Source organism: Musca autumnalis, unplaced genomic scaffold, assembly GCF_047663935.1.
Source record: "Musca autumnalis isolate F117 unplaced genomic scaffold, ASM4766393v1 scaffold_5, whole genome shotgun sequence".
Classification (NCBI taxonomy): domain Eukaryota; kingdom Metazoa; phylum Arthropoda; class Insecta; order Diptera; family Muscidae; genus Musca; species Musca autumnalis.
In genome coordinates, this window is record NW_027412088.1 from 102,943,619 (window position 1) to 102,967,921 (window position 24,303).

Here is a 24,303-nt window from a genome sequence, read left to right on the forward strand (position 1 = left end):
ATACCACAGAAATTGGAATATCTCAACCTTGTAAGTAGATTGTCTTGATGAAGAAAAATCAAAAAAAGTACATTATCTCCATATTATTACAAATAATACAAAGAGCATATTTCATTTCATCTATTTAATATGTTTAAAATAATTTATCTTAATTATTAATTAAGTCAATGATGCATTTGTATGAGAATTGTTGTTATTGGTTTTAAGTTTACATCGATGTAAAGTAAAACCTCAGTTATCCGGATACTTCCATTATCCGGGAATGGAATATACGCAATATTTGTTTATTTTTCATCGATTATTAGTAGACATTGGATTTTGCATATTTTCTAAAAATTCAAATATGATAATTTTGACATTCTTACGTAATTTTGAATATATGTATGTATTTTGCCATATTTGCACATATTTTATTCTATTATGTATATGCAAATATAACAAAAATTTATGTAACATCACTTAAAAATATCAGAAGTTTTCTATTTGAAATTTTGAAAAATATGCAAAATCTGATGTCTAATTATTTGGAATTGCTGCTATTATCCGGGACAAGGCAAACTTAATTCTATCTTCCCATTAAATGTTTAATTAGATTAATTTAAAAATTGTTACAAAATCGTGTATTATTTTGTTAAATGAATGAAATGTTTATGAGAAAATAGTTTTGAACGATGTTATTTATTATCCGAATATATCGGTTATCCGTAATACCTCCGATCCCAACTATTGCGAATAATTGAGCCAAGATTGTATAAAGTTTGTCCAAGTCTCAAAATCTCTTATGTAGAATTTATTTACTCAGCTTCAAGGGAAGTTGTTGAGCGCAATTACGTTTAAAAAGCAAAATAATTCTTAAATATTTGCTAACTGTCCATTAGTCATTATCGGTTGAGAAGTTTTCACATCAATGGTCAGATTTTGCAAATGTTGTTGTTTTCATAATCCGTATATAGCTCTTTATCCTTGAGTGGCAAAGTTTTCATCTTTTAGAAAAATGTTCACTGCAAAATTGTTTTATGAGTGGCAACAGGTCCTATCTCTGACAGCCCTCAGGTATAATCAAATTCTTGTGTCCTGTGTGGTGAGGAACAGGGAAAATCTCACCTCCCAATTGCAACTAAGGCAATTATAATTATCAAGATTAAATCAAAATCTTTTAATATAATCATAGGTTCCAAACAATCCAGGTTGAAATGCATCGTTGATTCTAATTAATAACTCTCCACTCCCTATGTTTCATCTATACTAAGCATAAATAATTTTATTTTTTATCATTTACATAATTGTTATCTGCATTTTAGGATTTCCTGACATAATTTGTAGTGTGCGCTAATTTTGGTAGTTTAAAAAATAAATTTTAAGTTTTTTTATTAAATAAGCATTGCATTCTTCTCATGCCATTCCCCGATTAGATATATTCTTATACTACATTTCTCTATCATTCATATAAGCATATGCATGGTTTCTCATAAATTTCTTTTATAAATACTTTCAAAAGTCCTACAACTAATTTCTTCCCAAATCAATATGTCATTTAATTACTGTTACTTTCCTCTTTTTTTCATTAATTGATAAAGGCAACACCCCACATGCCCACCAAAAGACGTTCAGTTGCTGCCCGTAAGGTGCGTCCCCAATCTGTGGTGGAAAATCTAAGTCTTGGCCATATACCCGATCTGTTGGAATCGCCCTCATCACATCGTTCAACATCACAAATATCGCGACGCGATTCCTCAATCAATGGAGATGCAACACTGACCAGTGATAGTCGTGGTGCCCTGGATGATGGAGGTGGCGATGAATGTTGTGATTCCATAACCGAATTGCCAAGTGCCTCTTTTCAATTGCAACATCTAGTCAAAGGTCGTCCGAAAAGAGCCAAAACACGTGCTCCCACCCGACCTCTGGTCACAGCCATAGAAAATGGTAACAGTACCAAAGAAATTGGCGAAGGACTTGATCAATTTTTCCGACCAGGTTCGGTAACACCCACCACACTTACACCACTAGTATCACCCACCTCGGAGGAATGCAGCTCTCTATCGTTTGTCGATAGTCCCACAATGAGTCGCAATGGTAATGATCACATGACCTCCGAAGAAACCACACCAATTCTAGAAGAACGACGACCCATAAAGCTGGAACGTAATTCACCATTGTTAAAAGGTGCTGCATGGACAACACGGTCACGTTCTACAGACAATTTAGAGAAATATTCTCCATTGGTGGGACGAAAATCACCACTTGTCAAAATGCGAACAGAAGGTGGTGGGGGAGCTGGTGGACCAAATGATAGTGTTCCTGATTCTTCACTGCCCACAACACAAGCTGAACGTCTGCTTAAAACATGTTCGGGTCGCGAAAATAAAATGCGTTCACCCAGTACTGATTCCATAAAATCACATACAGACTCCACAACAACTGGTGCTAAAACTGGCAATGGTATTCTACGTACACCGGTAATTTTACAAAAACCACGACCATGGTCGGTGGTGGGTAATGAACCAAAATCAAATTCCGTGATGCATACAAGTACAGATTCAAGTAAAACGACACCGGAAAAATTGGATGAAGGTAAGCAAGTTACATTGAAATAAAAAGAAATAGAATTTTCTTGAATACAAGTTGTCTTTTTGCAGAGGCAGAGAGTGTTCCATTTGGTAATGGCACAACCAACAATATTGGTGGTAAAACAACAGGTAAGTTGGAAAAGATAACATCGAATATTTTCTATGGAATTCGTATTTATAATAGTAGAAAGGAATGAAGGAAGTGTCGGTTAACAGTTGTCCATTCTCTATAATAGAGTTAAGACTCCAATCAAGGAAAAAATAATAAAAAATACTTAAATCATTGTGTAATTTACATTAATCGTAATACTTGTGTACATAAAAACCTAAACCAGGAGGTTAATTGAATTGTTAAAATAGGTTTTGCCTATTTTATCTCAGAACCATGTATCATTTATTGCCAACAGACTGCCTTCCTTTTCTCCCGATACCTTTCTGTTATACTAGGTCACGTTACCGATTGTATGACCGCCACATTACTCCTTTTAGTAACAGCTCGACTCTTCCCAGATATTGCACTGATATGTCATCCGGACAAGGAGTGCTTTAATGGGTGTGTTATATGGAGTATTCTACGGCTCTCTGTTGGGATTTCAATTTTCATGTTGTCTGGTGTGATTATTTAGTGCAACAGGGTAGAAATCCAATTCGATTATTGCCTTCCACAACGTGGTGTCTTATGCCAGTGGTGAGCAACTGATGTTATATTAGTTTTATCCGAATTTTTACTAGTTATTCATCTACGATATAAGTATATTTGGCTTCGACTAACCACAAACAAAAACATGTAAGCTTCATGGCAGCTATAATACAGGGCGTCACCCATTTCCGTTCGTAAACAGCAATTTTCCACTCCCTGAGAACAGCAACAGGGTGCCTCCTCAAGTCTTCCTCGCGCCCCTTTTACAATCCATACTTCCTGCGATAATGGCCCAAAAGCTCCAAAAAATAAAATGGCTGATGATCACGATTACATACGAATCGAATATCCGACATGGTCGATATGTATATCGTCACCATAAATGCCCGAAGACGTAACCCACAAAATCAAAACTTTACAGAAGAAGCAAAAAACGTTATAAAATGAAAAACTGTTTTTTGGAATATAATTCTTATGAGGGCGAGTATTCGGGATATTATCAATCCTATACGAATGGGAGTAATAAATGAAACCAAAACAGCGGAAACGCTTGGTTTTGGGATCCGTCATTACAACAAAATCTACAATATTATCCCATTTTCCTAAATGCCATTTCTTGAATAGGATCGTTGTTTTTGAACGTAGAAGCTTGAAGTTTTGCCAGAGCATGTATTTTAACTTTATGTATCAGATCCCATAAAAAAACGATTTGTGTGTGGGTTTCGTCTTCGGGCATTTTTGGTGACATAAAGTCCAAGAAGGTCTTTATCGGACAACACCTACGGGTACCTTACTCACAATAGTTCAACATTTTAGCTTATGTGCAATTTTTACCCAAGATACACCTTCTGGGCAAATCCATGCTCCAGACAAATTGTCCAAAAGCTCTAAGAAAATCATACAGTGACCAACTGGTTGGTGATCACGATACTCGAAAGGAGTAACTGACATTGGTCCGTCCATTGCACATATTTCTCTCAAATGTACATCAAGTTCCAAGAAGGACTATATCTGGCAACACCTACCGGCACTTCCGGCAGAACTTTACTTAAGTGGAGTTTAGGGCTGTTCGAGGATTGTTTTGAAATGTTCATCAATTTAATCCATTCTGACTACAACGTTATGTTTTTCATGAGCAAGACCATACTTCCTGACAAAACCAAAAGCTCCCAAACTTAGATCCAGTGCCAAAATAGACTATGGCGTGTGGAAATTTTAATAGCGCATAGTCATTATAATCATGCCTACAACATTTTCTATAATTTATTTTATTTATTTATTAATCAACTTTACAATAATTCTAAGCCATCGGGCCAATTAAAATGAATTACATTTTATTACATATATGTATGTTATCACTACTCTGTGTGCATATGAAACTTTGTATACATATATGAAATAATCCTATAGTTACGAAAATACTTGAAGCCATAAGGCAAAAAAAATCATACAAATATTTATATTCCCACTACTCAAAGTACTTAAAAAATGTAAACTATAGAAAACAATATGCTATAATCATATAAAGATTAACTGACACTTAAAAATGAGATAATTTAAAACAAAAAGAAAACATTCCAATCTGACGTTCATCAAACGATGGAAAATCTAATCACTCTAAGTTATGCATAAGATGTCTTGAGAAAGTTGCTGGTGATATATTGAATACTTTTAAATTGTTGGGCAAAACATTATAAAGACGCGCTACTCTTGCTTGGAATGATCTATCCATTAGATGAGCAGCACTAGAGATATTCAATTGATTTCTTCTAGTAAAGGAGGAGAAATTTTGCTAGGGAAACACAAAACATCCTGAGAGATGAACCCCGAAATTACGCAATGTTTAGGACCACTCCTTCTTACATTTCTAGCAAGTTTTTAATAGTCTTTTTTACAATGCTTTATTTTATTTTTTTATTTATTTTATTTATTCTGTGAATACTGTGTTTGTCACTGGAAAAAAATAAGCTTGACCTGTCCGATTATATTCCTTTCTTATATGTACATATGTACATACATACATATATTTATATTATGATAATTATAATATATATTTATACGTTATATAATTATATTCTATAATTACATTTCTTTCAACAATTTTTTCAGCTGCAAACTTGGAAAAGAAATCTGTACGAGAACTTGCGGCTGGTCTTAATCGTTTAGGTAAGTTGATGTTTGTCAACTAATACATTTACATTTATTATAATTTATTAGATTTTTTAGATTTTGAAAATATATTTTTTATGCACTTTAAGTGTTTAACAAATAGAAGTAGAAAACGATCCTTTAATGTGGAATGTTCCTTAAAAGAAAAGAAGTTGAATTGTAAAATACATATAATGAGAACACATTTCTTCAAAGAAAATGCTATTATTTTTTAAATCTTTATATAATTTTAACAACAAAAGAATTAGTCGCATTTGTTATTAGTAATTTTGAAGTGAAAATGTCCCCGGGTTCAGCTTTTTCGTATTTCTTCAACCAACCTACAGTGTGTAAGTTGCGAAATTTATTATATAAAGTTATGTAAATAGGAACTTTTATACGTTTTACTTTTTAAACATGACACAGGAACATCTACAAAATATTTTGAATCAAATCCCTTGGGGATAGATACATCACTAATCGTACAACTTATACAAGGTATGGTAGGATGAAGAAATTTAAAAAATACCGATTATGGTCCGCGGCATATCACTTCAAAATTACTAACAGCTACATAGTTATATTAGTTGTTTTGTTGCTAGATTTTTCAGCACTTTTCTTTCCACTGGTGCAACGAACACAGTTTAAGCCCATTTTTTGAGGCCTTTTTTTTTTGTAGGATACTGAAGAAAATTGCGAATAATTTTATTAATAAAAACATTTATTTCCGTTGTATTCCATACAAATAAAGAAAAGTAGTGTCTTATAAAAGCCTTCCCTCAATTACTTGCTAGAGTTAATTAATTAATTAAGTTAAGTTAATTAATTAATTTTATTTGTATTATAAATTCATATTTTTTAATTTTTATTCAGTTCCTTATTTATTTGTGTTTTAATTTGTTTCTTTTTATGTTTATTCCTACCCTCCCCCAACCACCCTGCTGACTTCGTGTGAAACAACAACACTCCTGTTACATATTGCACTGTTAGATTTACCTCTTAAACCACAAGTATTACCACGTTCGTTACTAACATCATCCTCATCATCGGCCATAAATAAGCTCAATCGTAATTCTTCATCCTCGGTCACTAGCTCCACTTCAACAACAGGGTCCTCAGCAATTATTACATCTTCTATGTCAACTTCAGCGAGTGAAGTTACATCGAAAGCGTTCAATAGTGATTTCAAAGAGTTGTTAAGTAAAAGCCTTATAAGTGAAAATGGAACAAATGAGATTTTAAATATTCGCAACAGTCGAACTTCAACAACAACTACATCATCGTCGTCCTCGTCGTCTAACTTGCAAGAAGAAAATGTTGACCCCGCTACCGCCATCGGTGTGACGGGGACAAAAATAAATGTTGGATTTAAACGTATTGCCGGCAAAGAAATATCGTCGTTGTTTGAGGTTTGATTATATTTTTGGTGCCTGCCTCATTCCATTAAACCTAAAAACAACTCATTGACATTTTTGGGCAAAATTACGTTATTTGTGTGCTTTAAAGCTTTTTTAATGCTTTATAGGAAATCATTATAATTGCTTAATTCTCATGCACACTGCCTTCCCATAATGTGCCGTCGCTACATTTTTTGTGTGTGTTTTTATTTACAAAAGTAGGTGAAATTTTACCCCCAAGCGAAACTAAGAATTATCTTTTGTATTGTTTATGTTTTCCAAATTTGTTCCACCAACTAATGAAATTATTTGTGTAATGGTGCTGGTGCATATCAATTGATAATTACTAAATTTGTTGGACTAAGTAACAACCAAAAGAATGGCAATAATTATTCGAATCGATAACCTATCGTAAGAGCAAACACGTTTCATTCAGCTAATAATTAAAGAATATATACTTTATAGACGTCAACATAATTGAAATCAATATCCCATTTGACTTTGTGTGCTATACCTTGCCCCGCTCTAAGTGATGCCCTTCCACGCCCTTAACAAAATTTGTTTTAATTTTACATTACTTTTTTGTTTTTAATATCATAGTATTTGTTTCATACTTCCCACAACACAATGTGCATAGTCGTAAGCTTAATTACATACATGTGTATAATTTAAAGTTCTGTCTTCCTTTTTGTTATTTTAGTCATTTTATGTATTATAAATTATTATGTACTGTTGAATTGTTTAATTTGTGATTTATCTTAATTTTGTGTGTATGTTTTCTTGTTGTATTTTTTATACATTTTTTATAAAATTAACTAATTATCACAGCAAAGAAACTGCATGTTCATCACTATGTCATATTAAATGTTGGTAATATATAAACTAATTATACATACATATATTAAGAAATTCCTAAAATGTTTATACATTCTATTATATTTATTCTCTTTTAGGAGACATTAGTTGAAGGACTACAACGATCCTCCTCTATACGGCAAACTTTTAGGGATACTCAATATACCAAAGAGGATGTCGTTGATTTATAAGAAAACAAAAATAAAAAAATTAAAAAACATTAAACATAAAAAAGGTTTATATTTAGCATTTAAGAAGCGCAAGCAAACAACTTCAAAGGAGAAACATTAGCATTTTTGAAAAAAAAATTCAAGAACAAACACAAAACCCCCCGTACATTGTCTTCTAAACGTATTTCTTTGTCTTTCTTTGTTTTATTTAATTACTTTTCTATGGATCAAAATTTTGTGCAATCAAACGTTTTTTTTTATTACATGGCGTCTTAATAATTAGTTTATTAAGTAAGCAATAAGAGTGAATAAATAAATGAAGTATTCCATTGTAATATATTTTATATTTTAACTTATTTGTAATAAAAAAATCTATTTTAAAAAAACCGAACCCAAACCCCCTATTATAAAACATTAAGTAACGAAACAAAGCAAAACAAGTTAAAACTTATTTTTTATACAATAATTTTGTCTGTCACGAATCCAATAAAAACAATACTGTCCCCATACATCTCCAACACATTTTTATATATTGAAAATATATTTCTGTAAATTATTTAAGCCTTTTTTATATATTCTTAAGTTAATCACATTACTATATAATAACATTCACGAAAGAAACAATAAACAAATACCATACATAAATAAATCTGAATAATTGAAAACTCAAAATGAAGTGTTTTTTTAATCCTTTTGTATTATTTGGGAATTGTATATAGGCAAATTGGGATAAATACGATAACGATGCACTTCAACATCACATTACCTATAACCGAATTTAACAAATCCACTGGATTTCAAATTTTAATTCCATTGCGTCTACTGCTGGGTTTACATTCGGCATCGTTTCGTAATTTCGCGCGCAATCAAGTAACATTTACCATGATTTCGCATACAAAAATGAAATCATTTCATTTCGTGATTTCAGCGAAATCAACATCAAAATCACAGTACTCATGATATGCAAACCTGTTTTTGCCTAATTATCAAAAAATTTCATTCCTCTACAAATTTGTAGAGTTGGGCAATCTCGTTCAATTGAAGGATCCGGATCACTGTCCTCGTTCAAAGACGAATGAGTAACATCATAATAACCAACGTGTGAAATTAAGTATACGCGGTTTTGTCAAAGAAATTACCGGTGTCCTGAACTAGATAGTGATACAAATTTGTTCAAAAGGTATGGGAAAAAAAAATGGCTGTTCCAGAACCTGCAAGAATCTATAACTTTTTACTACGATAACAATTTTTCCTTTATGTTATCGAAAAAAGAGTAAAAAGTAGTACATTCTTGCAGTTGTGGAACAGACCAAAAATGACAGAAATTTCAAAAACTCTAGCAGAAATGTTAAAATCAATGTATCAGCCAATCAGATGCCAGCAAACATAAACAGTGTGATTATGAATGTAAACTCCCGTGAGTTGTGTCTTTCTGCCGTTCAACTTAAAGGATAAAGTGAGAAAACTCACGGGGAGTTGATCGGGCATGTTCTGGCATTCACCTCACGTGTATCGAACACACCTAAAGCTGTTCTGCAACACACTTTACACCTAATTGGGGTGTATTCCTCACACTGTAATTTTGATGACGAGAGCTGAGTGTTAATCCTTATTTTGTAAAGAAACTAATTGCAAATTCCTACAAAAAACTGCATAGGACTAAAATTTAATGGGTTTTCTATGAGTATTTAAAAAAAATATATATTTTCTTAACACAATATGATTTAAAAATGTATTTTTTTATTAAAGTACCAAATTCAACATGTACGCGCTCTTGTAGAAGTTCGTTTCTTTGGAAGTGAGTTACTCACTTCCTCTACTAAAAGTAATCGCATTCTGAACTTCTTTTCTATAAAAGAGCGATACTTTATCATTTTACAATAACAATTGTATTACTGTTCAAATTAGATCGATCTGCAAGAACTACCTAGTGTCACAGAAGAAGAGAGAGATAAGGTGAGAGTTTTAAAGCTATTCCAAGTATTTGCAAAGATCCACAACAAGAAAAAATATCATTCAGTTTGATATTTTAAGTGCAAAAGGTACGGAAAAGTTGAATTGCAAAAATAAAATTAATAACTTAATATCATGATGAAATTATAAGGTGGCGTAAAACGGCCAGCTGATTGGTTTCAATCTGTCAAATATTTTGTTATTGTCATGATGAAATAATAAGGTGGCGTAGAATGTCCAGCTGATTGGTTTCAATCTGTCAAATTTTTTGTTATTGTGAATAAATTGTATGAAAACGTAAACAAACATTTTGACATATTGAAGAATTTTCCGCCAAAAATGAGTTGTTGTTGTGCTACTTACGTGACCTGTTAAATAGATCATGGTTATTGTGAATAAATTGTATGAAAACGTAAACAAATATTTTGACATATTGAAGAATTTTCGGCCAAAATAGAGTTGTTGTTGTGCTACTTACGTGACCTGTTAAATAGATCTTGCTTAATATTTAAACATTAATAAAGTGAAAAGTGCAGTGACTATATGATTGTGACTGATTATAAGCAGACAAATAATAATATGTATTGTGTATAATGTGAGTGATATTTAGAAAAGAAAAAATTAAAAATCCTTTATCATAGAGAGAATTTGAATAATAAAAAAAAAACTAAAAATAGAAAAAGTTCCAAAAAGTCAAAAGTGCCAACAGTATTTAATACAATAAAAGAAAATTGCAACAAATAAGTATGCAGAAATAGTGATAATATAATAATGGTTTAAGAATACTAAAATTACTAAAATTTAATTTAACTTTTAAAATGTACAAATTTTCGATTTTAATTTAATTTTCATTTTAAAAGTAAATAATAATGTTTTGTTGTCTCTTAAGTCAATACTTAAGATCTAAATTAATATAATAGAATTTAATTAAAATGTTTATTTTTGTATAAAATATTTTATATTTATGAACAAACATTTTTTATTATTGGTCATTGTCACTATGTTATAGTAAAAGATCCCAGCAAAATTAAATGGAAGTGATTCCATGTGAAATCATGATTTCACTGGTTCTTTTGCATGAGTGCGAAAGGAGTCGTGAAAAATCCGATCTTTTTCAACGTATTTTCATGAGTGCAATTGAAGTCGTGAAAGATCCGATCTTTTTCATCGAATTTTCATGAGTGAAATTGAAGTGGTGAAAGATCCGATCTTTGTGGATATTAAAAAGAAGAAGTAAAACAATTATTGGGTTGGCTGGGCCATGTTAACAGGATGGAAAAAGATGCCACCGGCATATGAATACGAGTCATTTGACGTTATGCGACCCGAGGGAAGAACAAAACTCCAATGGAAAGGCCAAATTGAATATGATATCACAAAACATGGCATCCAAAATTAGAGAAGCAAAGTAGAAAATCGGTAAAATAACTAAAGAGACCATAACATGGTAACTATTACAGTATAAGTTTTTTTTTGAAATAACATAAAAGAATTCAAATTTATACTAGATTTCCCAAATGGTGAGCTTGGTTCAGAGATTGACTCATAATTTATCGGATATTGGAAAAACGGAACCCCAATTTGAAAGAAATATCTTGCAGCCATCGGAAGAGATAAATATGATACTGCAGATTAATATAATATATAATTTTGAAAATTACATACAAAATAAAGAAAAATAACATCTGGCGATACAAATCAGCTGTGCATTGTATTCTTATTGGTTCAACAAATTACAAAATTGTATTGCAAATTTTATTTCTGATTGGCGAAAATCTGGATCCAAAGCATTGGTGCAAGAAGCCATGACAATTAACTGGTGCAAGAAGCCATGACAATGGACTTCCTCATAAATGTGTCTCATGCGTTGTCTTTGAAATAATCGCTGTAGTCTAGAGTCACGATGGCGATATTTTAATGAGGAAACGAGTGCGTGGTTCAGTTCTTCCCGAACGGTGTGCCTACATCAATTAGAATGCGATATCGAGGATGTGTGTTTCTATCGCCCGGGAGTGACTGCTTCGGGTAATGGGCGATAGAAAATGCTTGCTGGGAAAGCGTACATACCCACACACGCATGTGTATTCGTTGATGCGCCAACACAGACTGATTTTTTTTTCAATGTTAATGATAAAGTTTGAAAGCTCTAATAAAGCTTTCCAAAGTTCTTTCGTGAAATATGAAAGATTTTTTCACGTGAAATACAGAACAGCAATTGCTTTCACAGGTGAAGTGCATGTGTGATGTGAAATGGATGGTGAATTCCAGAACATGCCCGATAGATAGTATTTTTCGAAATAAAGGAGAAACGTTCTATATTGTCGTATATTTTTAATTTAATTTACAACAACTTGTTTTGAAAATTGATTTTCGTCAGCTGCACATATGCATCTACCTTGATTATTGTGATATATTTGAAATCAACAAAAAATAACACCATGGTGTATTTCAGGATTTCGTGAAATCCTGTAGAGTTTGGCATACGTCAACAAACACCACGTTTTCATTAAGGCTTTCCTTATGAAGATTTATTATCGTATACGCAATGAAATTGACGTTTGAAATCCATTTGATTTATTTAATCCAGTTAAATGTAAACGTACTATAAATCCTCATGAAGAAGGTTAACACGATAAAAACGCCAATGTTTATTGAGTTTAATTAAGGATGCAGTGTAATAGCCCGTTTCCACGGTACGTCGTTCGTTCTCTATTCGTTGTTCGACCCATAACTACGAATAAAATACTTATTTCCCCACACAAAATTTTGTGAACGAACGACGATTTTTCTACGTTGTTCGAGTAGAAATACTCTCTGAACGACGATAAAATATGTCCCATTCCTAATAGCCCGTTTCCACGGTACGTCGTTCGTTCTCTATTCGTTGTTCGACCCTCAAATAAGAATAAATTACTTGATTCCCCATACAAAATTCTATGAACGAACGACGATTTTTCTACGTTGTTCGATTAGAAATACTCTCTGAACGACGAACAAATATGTCCCATCCCTAACAAATGAGAGAATTTATCGAAAAAAAATAATTATGACATGTCTAAATTCAAAATTGAAAAATTTGTTGAAAACACAAAAATTTTTAGAAAAAAGGAAAAAGATGAATGATAATTAATGAACTAAACATTTTATATAGATACAGAAGGAAGATGGTTGTGTTTCCTTCTTAATTCCACACACATTTCTTGTCCATTAGTTCAAAATCGCGTAAAAAATCAGAAACAAAAAGGAAACAATTAACTGAAAGTCTGTATACACAAACTTTGTTTTGACATGTCTCTCTCTCTCTATAATTTTGAAAATAGAAACATATAAAAATATATTGAAAATACAAAATTATTTAGAATTTATGGAAAAAATGAATTAAATGAGTGTAGTTAAATATAGGATATACATTAGAACGAAAGAATATTGATTTTCCTATTCATTTAATGTATAGCATTTCCAGATTAAATGAAACCTTTTCCAAATTAAATGAAACCTTTTCCAAATTAAATGAAACCTGTTATGTTCTTACGGAGGTGGTCGATTGAATGAAAGACGATGTTTAAACATAACAATCAATTCATTTATTGAATAAAACTTTAAGTTGTTTTATGAGTTGAAATAAAGTATTAATTATGAAGAACAATGAAATATGACGAAATATGTACAGATGAGATGTCTATTAATTGGTGGTTGCAAAGTAACTAACTGACTGTGTACTGACAATGAGTAGAGAGAGATAATAACTTAAAACTACTGATGCATGCAACACTGCTATGATGCTGCCAGATTGTTGCATTTTATGTGGTAGTACTAGGGTTACCCTAATATCTCCCCTTTTAAGTTTGAACCTGGGTTCTGGATATTACTTCAACTGGTTGTCTTCTGTGGATGATTCTGGTTGATATGCTGTAGAATCTGTATACGGCAATTTAATGTTGAATTCTCGAAGTAATATGTCCAAATGTGATAATTTTTTTGATGAAGCAGAAGCATCGCCTATTTTTGTTTGAAGTTGATCTGCATGTACCTTGATGCGACTTCCATGTTTGGAATTATACTGATTTTCCTTTTTCTGTTTTCTGTCCATAACTGATGAATATAGATTTTTATGAACGATGGATACGTTGTGAGTTTTTCTTCTTGAAGATGCTTTTGCGGATGCTCCTTCCTCTTCCTTTTTTTTGAGTACTGATTTGACTTGTCTATTTGGGCTGGGATGAAAGTGAGCATTGAGTACTTGATAAACATTGTTCAATGACTTAGTCCCTGTGAACTTGATCTGATGACACCATTTTGCTATTGGAATATCCCAAAGATTAAATTTCTCAATCCAATCTATGCCTAGGACATTTAATGATTCCAAATTTGAAATGTAACAATCCACAATTTTTGATTTTCCTGCAACTGACACTTCTATTGGAAAAAGTTTTGCAAAAAATGTGAGTTTATTGCCACCTGCATCTTCGGCGGTGTCTGTGGTTTCAAATGCATCCGGCTTTCCGATTCTTTTCCACGTTGATTTAGAAATTATGGTAATGTCTGATGCCGTGTCCAACTGTAGTTTCACTTGCTTTGAATTAATACTCACTGTAGCATATTTTCTTGCCTGCTTGATTTTGACTGGATCTGTTGTAGATACTGTTTTTGTGCTGAATTTTGTTTTGTTGTTGTTAAAATTCTGATGACTCACATTGTTCTGTTTAGAATTTTGGTCATGATTGGTTTTGCTCTGTTGAGGTTTGTTGTTGTTGTGATTTGGTTTGCTCTGCCTGTGCATGCTGTTGCAAAAACCATCTTTGTGACCAATCTGTTGACACTTGGTACACTTGTGCTTGGAGTAGGGGCAATGTTTTGCATAATGCATATCGCCACAATACCAACATGCTGTTTTTGGTATCTTTTGTTTTTGTTGAGGCTTACCAATTTTGTTGCACTGTTTTTGACTTCCCTCAATTAGTGCTGTGTCACTTTTCAAATCCAAAATGCTTTGTGTTTCATCAACTAGCTTTTCTAGGTTGACTACTTCCTTACTTTCATTGAGATGCCGTAATAAACGGATTCTGATGTCACTGTCTTGTGATGATTTAAGACCAAGTATGAAAATTAAACACTTGAACTGGTCTGTAGTTAAGTCATCCAGTTTAAAAAGTTCACACTGAAGATTGACACGACTGGCGTATTCTTTAAAATCTTCATTTTCCATCTTTGTGATTTGGAGACACTTATAACGTAGACTTACTTGTGTTTCTGTTCTGCCAAATAGTCTTGTAAGATGCTTGATTGTGTCTGCCAATGAAAGTTCTTGAGGTTGTTTTGGTAACACGAAATTCTTGAATCGTTCATGAATGTGATTGGACATTTTTCTCCACAAAAGTCCTACTTTGTCTGCATCGTCCAGTGCACTTGCTTCCCTTTCGAAGATGTGTTTGAAACGATTGTACCACGATTCAAATAATAAACCACTGTCAGGCTCATAGTGAAAATCCGTCATGGAATTAGCTAAAGATTCCATGAGGTGGGCTTTTGCCACTGATGATTCACCTGGAATTGATGATGAAACTGTGTTTGCACCTTGTTGTCCAGCGATGATTTGTGTGAGTTTATTTAGTAATTCCTGTTGTTGCGCAAATTGTTCCTGCTGCTTAGCTATTTGCTCTTGCTGCTGTGCAAGTAATTTTACAATATTCGCTTGTTCCGACATGTCTAGATTTTTCTAGTGTCTGTGTTTTCAGCCGTTACAATTTTGTTAGAGACGCTGCCGTCGTATGTCTGTATGTGTGCGCTGCAAAAATGATGAAATTCCCAACGTTGTAGTGGTGTGTGTGTTGAGATGAAAAAAATTTATGTATATGTGAGACTGCAAACTGTTGTTAGTGTGAGTGTTGATCGCTGAAGATTTCTTGAAAATTCTTGTTAGAATATTCCTGATGAACTTGCGCCTGTGCGTTTTGATGTTTTCCTTGAAAATCTTCCTGCCACAACTTTTATTGTGTGCGATGTCTATTTTTTCCAAAATCCTCGTCGCCAAATTGTTAGCGAGAATGATACATCTTTGTTCCAAAATCCTCGTCGCCAAATTGTTAGCGAGAATGATACATATTTGTTCCAAAATCCTCGTCGCCAAATTGTTATGTTCTTACGGAGGTGGTCGATTGAATGAAAGACGATGTTTAAACATAACAATCAATTCATTTATTGAATAAAACTTTAAGTTGTTTTATGAGTTGAAATAAAGTATTAATTATGAAGAACAATGAAATATGACGAAATATGTACAGATGAGATGTCTATTAATTGGTGGTTGCAAAGTAACTAACTGACTGTGTACTGACAATGAGTAGAGAGAGATAATAACTTAAAACTACTGATGCATGCAACACTGCTATGATGCTGCCAGATTGTTGCATTTTATGTGGTAGTACTAGGGTTACCCTAATAAAACCTTTTCCAAATTAAACGAAACCTTTTCCAAATTAAATGAAACCTTTTCCAACGGAAATGAAACCTTTTCCAATTGAAATGAAACCTTTTCCAATTGAAATGAAACATTTTCCATTTGAAATGAAACTTTTTCCAAATTAAATGAAACCTTTATTTTTTATTATAATGAACATTAAACTGATATTGATTTTTATTGTTTTAAAATAAAATAATAACATCAATGATGTTATTATAACAAAAATAGTTATAGGTAACATTGTTTTTAATTTATTTATTTTTTGTTTTTTGAGTTATTATTGTTATTATTTCATAGTTTTTACTTCAGTCTTAACAATAAAAAAACTATGTTTTCCAAACCTTAAAAATGAAATACGGAAATTTAAAATTACTTTAAAAACAGCCTCAGTCGAAATAGAACGAACCTAAAACGTCGGAGTTAAGAAAAACCCGCCTCGGGATTTTCCAAAATGGATACTTCAACAAAGGGAACATTTAATATTTATAGAAGATAGTGTATTTAATCTTCAGATTGTGCTGCCTACATTATAAGATCGATATGTAACGCTAATGACAGTAAATAAAATCGGGGTTTTTGTGTACCATAATAAAACTTCAAGTTTAAGTATGAATACAGACAAATTCAAACAATTTATGGAAGGTATTTTGAGGAAGATTCCTCCAGACATAGAAAACTCGTTTCTGATCATGGATATTGAGCAAATACGTAAGAGGAAGGACATAAGCAAGCAATGCTTGCTTTTTCGTAATATTTATAATTTTATACAGACAAATGAACAGTTTTGTGGGATGATTATGTTAACATAGTCATGATTATGTTAACATAGTCAATTGACGTATTTCTCATTTTTAAATCTATATATATTTAACAAAACTATCAAAAAATTCAGTTTTTGTTTTTCGTTTATTGATAAAAAATAAAGTTAAAATTATGAAATAAGAGCTCAAAAAGAGTCGAAAAAAACATTGATGCCTGTAGTGAGATTCTGTAACACATTGTTGTCCTTACCGACAAAAGTCGTTAAAATTAAAATGTCCATAATTTCGGTAATTTAACGATGAATAAAAAGTAGTCGCTAACCTTTACCGATAGCAACAGTGATGCCAACTTTTATTGAAAAATTTCAATCATAATTTTGCGATTTAATTTTACCGATTATTGTCGGTAAAGGTAAAAATGAGTTACAAAATCCCACTACTGTAAGGTTTATTCACAAACACATACTTATATAACTATATTTGTTTTAATTACATCAATTGATGTTAACATTTTAATTTAAAACAATAAAAATCAATATTAGTTTCAAGTTCCTTATAATAAAAAATAAAGGTTTCATTTGATTTGGAAAAAGTTTCATTTCAAATGGAAAAGGTTTCATTTCAATTGGAAAAGGTTTCATTTCCGTTGGAAAAGGTTTCATTTAATTTGGAAAAGGTTTCGTTTAATTTGGAAAAGGTTTCATTTAATTTGGAAAAGGTTTCATTTAATCTGGAAAAGGTTTCATTTAATTTGGAAAAGGTTTCATTTAATCTGGAAATGCTATATATTTTATGTGTTTTCGGTTCAAATTTTCGTGAAAACAAGGAAACAAAAATGAAGGAAATTTTGTTTATGTTTCTGTTAATTACGAATGGTGTCGTGGAAACGGGTTTATTCGTGTACGTCGTTCGACAGGCGAACAACGTAATTGAAACGCTCGTGTGAACATGACATAACAAATGAGAGAATTTATCGAAAAAAATAATTATGACATGTCTAAATTCAAAATTAAAAAATTTGTTGAAAACACAACAATTTTTAGAAAAAAGGAAAAAGATGAATGGAGATTAATGAACTAAACATTTTATACAGATGCAGAAGGAAGATGGTTGTGTTTCCTTCTTAATTCCACACACATTTCTTGTCCATTAGTTCAAAATCGCGTAAAAAAATCAGAATCAAAATGGAAACAAATAACTGAAAGTCTGTATATACAAGCAATGTTTTGACGTGTCTCTCTCTGTCTTTAATTTTGAAAATAGAAACATATAAAAATATATTGAAAATACAAAATTATTCAGTATTATGTCATGTTCACACGAGCTTTTCAATTACGTTGTTCGCCTGTCGAACGACGTACACGAATTAACCCGTTTCCACGACACCATTCGTAATTAACAGAAACATAAGCAAAATTTCCTTCATTTTTGTTTCCTCGTTTTCACGAAAATTTGAACCGAAAACACATAAAATATACATTAAATGAATAGGAAAAGCAATAGACTTTCCTTCAAATGTATCTTCTATATTTAACTACACACATTTCATTCATTTTTTTCCATAAATTCTGAATAATTTTGTATTTTCAATATATTTTTATATGTTTCTATTTTTAAAATTAAAAAGAGAGAGTCATGTCAAAACAATGTTTCTGTATACAGACTTCCAGTTATTTGTTTCCTTTTTGTATCTGATTTTTTACGCGATTTTGAACTAATGGACAAGAAATGTGTGTGGAATTAAGAAGGAAACACAACCATCTTCCTTCTGCATCTATATAAAAAGTTTAGTACATTAATATTCATTCATCTTTTCCTTTTTTCTAAAAAATTTTGTGTTTTCAACACATTTTTCAATTTTGAATTTAGACATGTCATAATTAATTTTTTCGATAAATTCTCTCATTTGTTAGGGATGGGACATACTTATTCGTCGTTCAGAGAGTATTTCTAATCGAACAACGTAGAAAAATCGTCGTTCGTTCATAGAATTTTGTGTGGGGAAATAAGTAATTTATTCGTAGTTATGGGTCGAAACGAATAGAGAACGAACGACGTACCGTGGAAACGGGCTATTAATGGGAAAAATGAATGAAATGTGTGTAGTTAAATATAGAAGATACATTTGAAGGAAAGTCTATTGCTTTTCCTATTCATTTAATGTATATTTTATGTGTTTTCGGTTCATATTTTCGTGAAAACAAGGAAACAAAAATGAAGGAAATTTTGTATATGTTTCTGTTAATTACGAATGGTGTCGTGGAAACGGGTTAATTCGTGAACGTCGTTCGACAGGCGAACAACGTAATTGAAACGCTCGTGTGAACATGACATAAAACAGATATCCAAAACGGTGTTTGCATAAGATATGGCAAAAAATCGATGGCACTAACGATAATCGATTATATTTTAAAAATTCAATGTCGATAGATAGTTTTGTCTGTATAAAACTCCTAACCTAAAATCTATTTGTAATGAATATTTACTATTTGTATGTAAAGGGGTGTTTACACTATCTATCTATGTCATATGAGCTGTCACTTCTTTTATCCATTCGACATCCTTTATGTTTGTCAAAGTCTATACCACATTTAGTTTTTGCGTTCACACTAGCATACAATTTCATATGACCACAAAATATATGTAAATCACGCAAATAACACAATTTATATTGTTAAAAACTTTAATCGCACTCACACTTTCGTTTTCTTTACCTATTAACTTCATTTTTTGGAAAAATTGTTTTCTTCTAACAATTAATTTCTCAACGGCATACGAAAATACATAGCCGAATAGAGCGCTCCCTAAATTGAAAAATGTACATATGACTTGCCACATCATTTTGATAGATGAAAATTTTCATAGTGGTCACACTACGTGTACAACATTCACAAGTAGCAAATTTGACATATCATATGACATTCATAGATAGTGTAAACACCCCTTAAGTCAAGCTTACGTCATGTTTATATTATAGCCTTTTGCAGCGTTAACCTTCTTTATGAGGATTTATTTGAAATATAAGCAATGGAATTGACATTTGAAACCCAGTGGGTTTGTTAAATCTGGTTATATATAAACGTACTATAAATCTCATATTTGTTGTTTTCAAATTTCATTGTAAGTTTACTTTTCCTTTGCTTAAACGTCAAATGAAATCCAGTCGATTTCAGACGAGTTTTCATTTGACGTATACGAAAAGGAATTGACAGTTGAAATCGAGTGGATTTCGTAATGTAAACCAAGCATAAAAAACAACAAGTTTAACGTGGGATGTATGTAGTTAAAATTGATTACTTTAGGGTATGGCAGAGAAGACTAGTTTCGTCCAACGCCACTTAGACTCATCAGTTCTCGTAGTTTTTGTATTGAAACGAAGAACCCTTCCCCAATTTTATGACGACTCGAGCTCAAGAATAAGTGTGACTGATGAATTCGTTTAAATGCGAATTCAACCGAAACACCTAAAAACTCTCGTAGCCGCATATCTAAACCAAATTAACTACTGTAGCTTTGTTCCTTTACTTTTTTAATGGTAAGGGTGGTAAAAGAGAAAAGTGTCAAAATTGCTCTCTCATGAACATTTTTTACCAGAAAAGTAAAGGAACGGAAAAATGGTAGAAATGGCAGCAATGTCAAAAAGAAACATAAATAATTTTCGTCTTTTATTTCACAGTTTTTAGTTTAGTTTTGTCAGCGTTCGACTTTTTCGTCAAACAAAAGTCGAAAAATCAGTTCTGCCATTATGTGTGTTCGTTTACTCAAAATTTGTACGAATTGTTACTGGATGTTGTCCGTTTACTCTACAGTACAATACAAAAGACCTTAGTCGATTACAAGAAGTCACTGGACTTGTACAAATTTGTACAAATTGTTGAGTAAACGAACACACCTATATTTTACCTGCAGAAATTTTGCTGGTAGCCTGTGGTAGAAGAGAAAGCCATTTTCGCTCTCTCTCCACTCTCAATCTCTTAAAAAATGCTTCCAGTTTTGCCACTTTTCGGGGTTAAGGAACGCTTTGCAGGTTAAAAATGGTAACCTCAGGTAAGTAAAGGAACACAGCTTGTATGTAACTGTAATGAATATAATAGTACGTTTATATATAACCGGATTTAACAAAACCCACTGGGTTTCAGATGTCAACACCCTTGGGTATTCGTCAAATAAATCCTCATTAAGATGGTTAACCCTGCAAAAGGTTATAATATAAACATGGCCTAAATTACGCATTTTTTCGGATTTGTGGATGTGAGAAAGTAATGCTAGGTTTACATTTACGAAATCCACTCGATTTCAACTGCCAATTCCATAGCTCAAACGTCAAATGAAATCTCATCTGGATTTCATTTGACGTTTAACCTATGGATTTGACAGTTGAAATCGAGTGGATTTCGTAAATGTAAACCAAGCATAAGTCCGTAGCCACACATACACATTTTTCAGAAAAGTAAATTGTATTTTTGTGTTTTTCTTTATTAAATAAAAGCAATTGTTTTTTCTCCTTTCTGTGAAGTACTTGTGCAAAATGTCAACAAAAACATCCCAGCAAAAAGTTTGGATCCGCGGATGCAGTTGAATCACTACAAGTGTACAGTACATTTGCCGTTGGAGTACATCTTTTCCTATGAATTCACTTATGATTTTTACAGAGAGCGCGCAGCTAGGATGCACTCCATTTTGCTTCCACAGCACACAGCTGGGATGCACTCCATTTTCGATCCAAATCACAGCTTTTGATGTAGTGTTTTGGATTGAATTTAAGGGCACTCTTCGGATTGCGTTTTTAATCAGTCCAAAGATGCAATTAAAATGCAAGTCATTGCTAAATATCCCAAAATAAATAAAACGCATTTATTATTTGTGTAAAGCAAGAACGCAAAGAACTTTATTATACAAACACAAATTAAAAAACGTTTCCATTAAATTCAATCACATTTGAGCTTACTTCCTCCGTTCTCGATTTAATCCAAGCGCATCTGATTTTCCTCCATCATCATCAAGTTGTTTTATTTTGCCTTCCCATCAATAGTTCAGCTTTCGACATGGACTCCAACTCCACTCCATTAAAAATTCCAGTCTCGTGAATTACCGCAAAAATTTTCGCAACTTAACAACTTCTTTATTTTATAACAAATTCTTCGAAATGTATACGCTCTTGTTTATTGTTTGAAGAAATGTGTAGGGATCAACCAACTGTTTTTTTTTTTTTTTTTTTTTAGATATCTCTACAGCAACTGCTCATAAAATGTATCGAACGGAGTGCATTTTTCATAACTCTGTTGGACTACATCGAAAAATGTTGTGAAATCATAACTCCAACTACACAACTTCCAAAATTTTTTCCTGGGATAGACATTTCCGCCATTTTTATTTCCACGTTAATGGTGATGGCATATTAACGATAATATCGATAGCTATCAATTTTTAAATGAAATATCGAAAATATCTAATGTTGGAAATATCGATAGTTTGCCAGCTCTAGTTTGCATAGAGCTTTTTGCCGGTTTAACCTTCATTAAGCGGGCCATACACTATCATATTGGCTTGTCCATCCGATGAACTCCTTCTGTACGTGTGTGCTTGATAAGTGTGTAGCAAAGCATTCAATCAGACCTCAATTTGCAACCGAAATCTTCAAATTTTACTCTAAAAAACGAATGAACTTAAATTTTTTTATTTCTTTCCAAACACAATGTTTTCTGTTTTCAAAATTTCTTTTTGACAATTTTGAAAATAAACCATATTCATTTTGAAAATCAAAACTATTTTGATTTTCCTCAATCCATAAAATACACACACACATTCTCATATTTTGAAAAATGTACACATACTACTACAAATGTTGACATCAAAATTTGATAGTTTATGGGGCGCTTTATGAGAATTTATTTGACGTTTGCGCTATGGAATTGACACTTGAAACCCACTGGGTTTATAAAATCCGGTTAAGTGCAAACGGGGTACAAACCTTTACTTATTTATCTATTGTTTAATGTGCTTTTTACATTAGCACGAAAAACATGTTTTAGAGCTGTTTCGTCATTTATTTGCTAAAACAGACAACGTTTTGCGTCATTTATGTGTATTTTACATTAGCACGAAAAACAGGTTTTAGGGCTGTTTCGTCATTTATTTGCTAAAACAGGTAACATTTTGCGTCATTTACCATACAAAAATAAATGACGATAGCTGCGTCATTTATTCTAAACAACGCACGAAAACACCATACTATTATACGCAACCCTGCTTTTTCGTCATAAACTACCAAAAAATGTAACTTTTTTATGATGTCTTTGTTTGTTTGTGTGTGTTGTAGAAAAACATAAATACTCAAACGATGACAAAAGTGTAAATAAATGGTTAAAAAACTTGCAAAAGTTTTATTTTTTTTTTAATTTTGAATTAAGTCAATTTATTTGGTAAACATTAGTGTTGTGAAATTCTTATTTTTCGGAATTAAAATTATTGTGTGCGTGTGTATGTGTTATTGTATCCGTGTGTATGTGCGATTGTGTGCGTAAGCAAATGACGCAAAAAACAGATGTAAATACACTTCATTTGTTTCTAGGATTTCGTAAAACGAAATCATTTAATGTGCATATGTAAATTGGACTTAAGCACCCCTTTAAGCTGGGTACACATTGTCAGTTTTGAATGGCAGCTTTGTTGTTGCTTGCAAGTGTGGCCGTTCATTTTTGTCATTCATCATGCAACCACAAAATGTTTCGTGGTTGCTGGACGGTTTGACAGTTATCGATAATTGCGAAATATCGACATTCAAAACTGGCAATGTGTTAGAGCTGGCAAACCATCGATATTCCCAACATTAGATATTTTCGATATAATGTTTTAAAATATCGATTGCTATCGATATTATCGTTAAGTTGTCGTCGCCATTAATTTGGAGATAAAAATGGCGGAAATGTCAATGATTTTCTTGAAATATGCAAAAATAGTTCACAGAAATGTAAAGGAGAATAAACAAATGCTTTTATTTTATAAAAAAATACATTTTATTTTACCGAAAAAATTGTACGTGTGACTACGGCCTTACTTTCTTACGCACACATAACCGAAAAGTAGCGAAATTTCTATTTATTTCAATGGATTTCAGGTTAGGGGTTTTTATTCCGATAATATCGATAGGCAAAACTATCTATCGATATTGAATTTTTAAATAACAATCGATATTATCGATAGTGCCATCGATTTTTTGCCAGCTCTACAATGTGTACCCAGCTTTAAAAACAGCCATCATTCATTTTTGGTTTATCATTTCACTTCACAGTAAAAATGTAGCGATTTTTCTCGTGTAGGGTTGATATCACTACCAGTAAAGTTAAGAG

General features: G+C 32.2%; 1 protein-coding gene across 26 annotated transcripts in view; it reads left to right on the forward strand.

Moving 5' to 3' along the window:
- LRR (capping protein regulator and myosin 1 linker 1 leucine rich repeat protein) overlaps positions 1–8,452 on the forward strand; it is a 241,654-nt gene extending 233,202 nt beyond the window's left edge. For 10 of the 26 annotated variants that reach the window (XM_073992010.1, XM_073992006.1, XM_073992009.1 and 7 more), the window contains 4 exons: positions 1,578–2,574; positions 2,640–2,699; positions 5,320–5,376; positions 7,709–8,452. In XM_073992010.1, the coding sequence (XP_073848111.1) occupies positions 1,578–2,574; positions 2,640–2,699; positions 5,320–5,376; positions 7,709–7,722 (1,128 nt within the window). In that variant the 3' untranslated portion in view covers positions 7,723–8,452. Of the gene's footprint in view, positions 1–1,577; positions 2,575–2,639; positions 2,700–5,319; positions 5,377–6,348; positions 6,974–7,708 lie in introns of all 26 variants that reach the window. The other 16 variants (XM_073992000.1, XM_073991999.1, XM_073991997.1 and 13 more) reach the window with 2 other exon arrangements.
- The last annotated feature ends 15,851 nt before the right edge of the window (positions 8,453–24,303 follow it).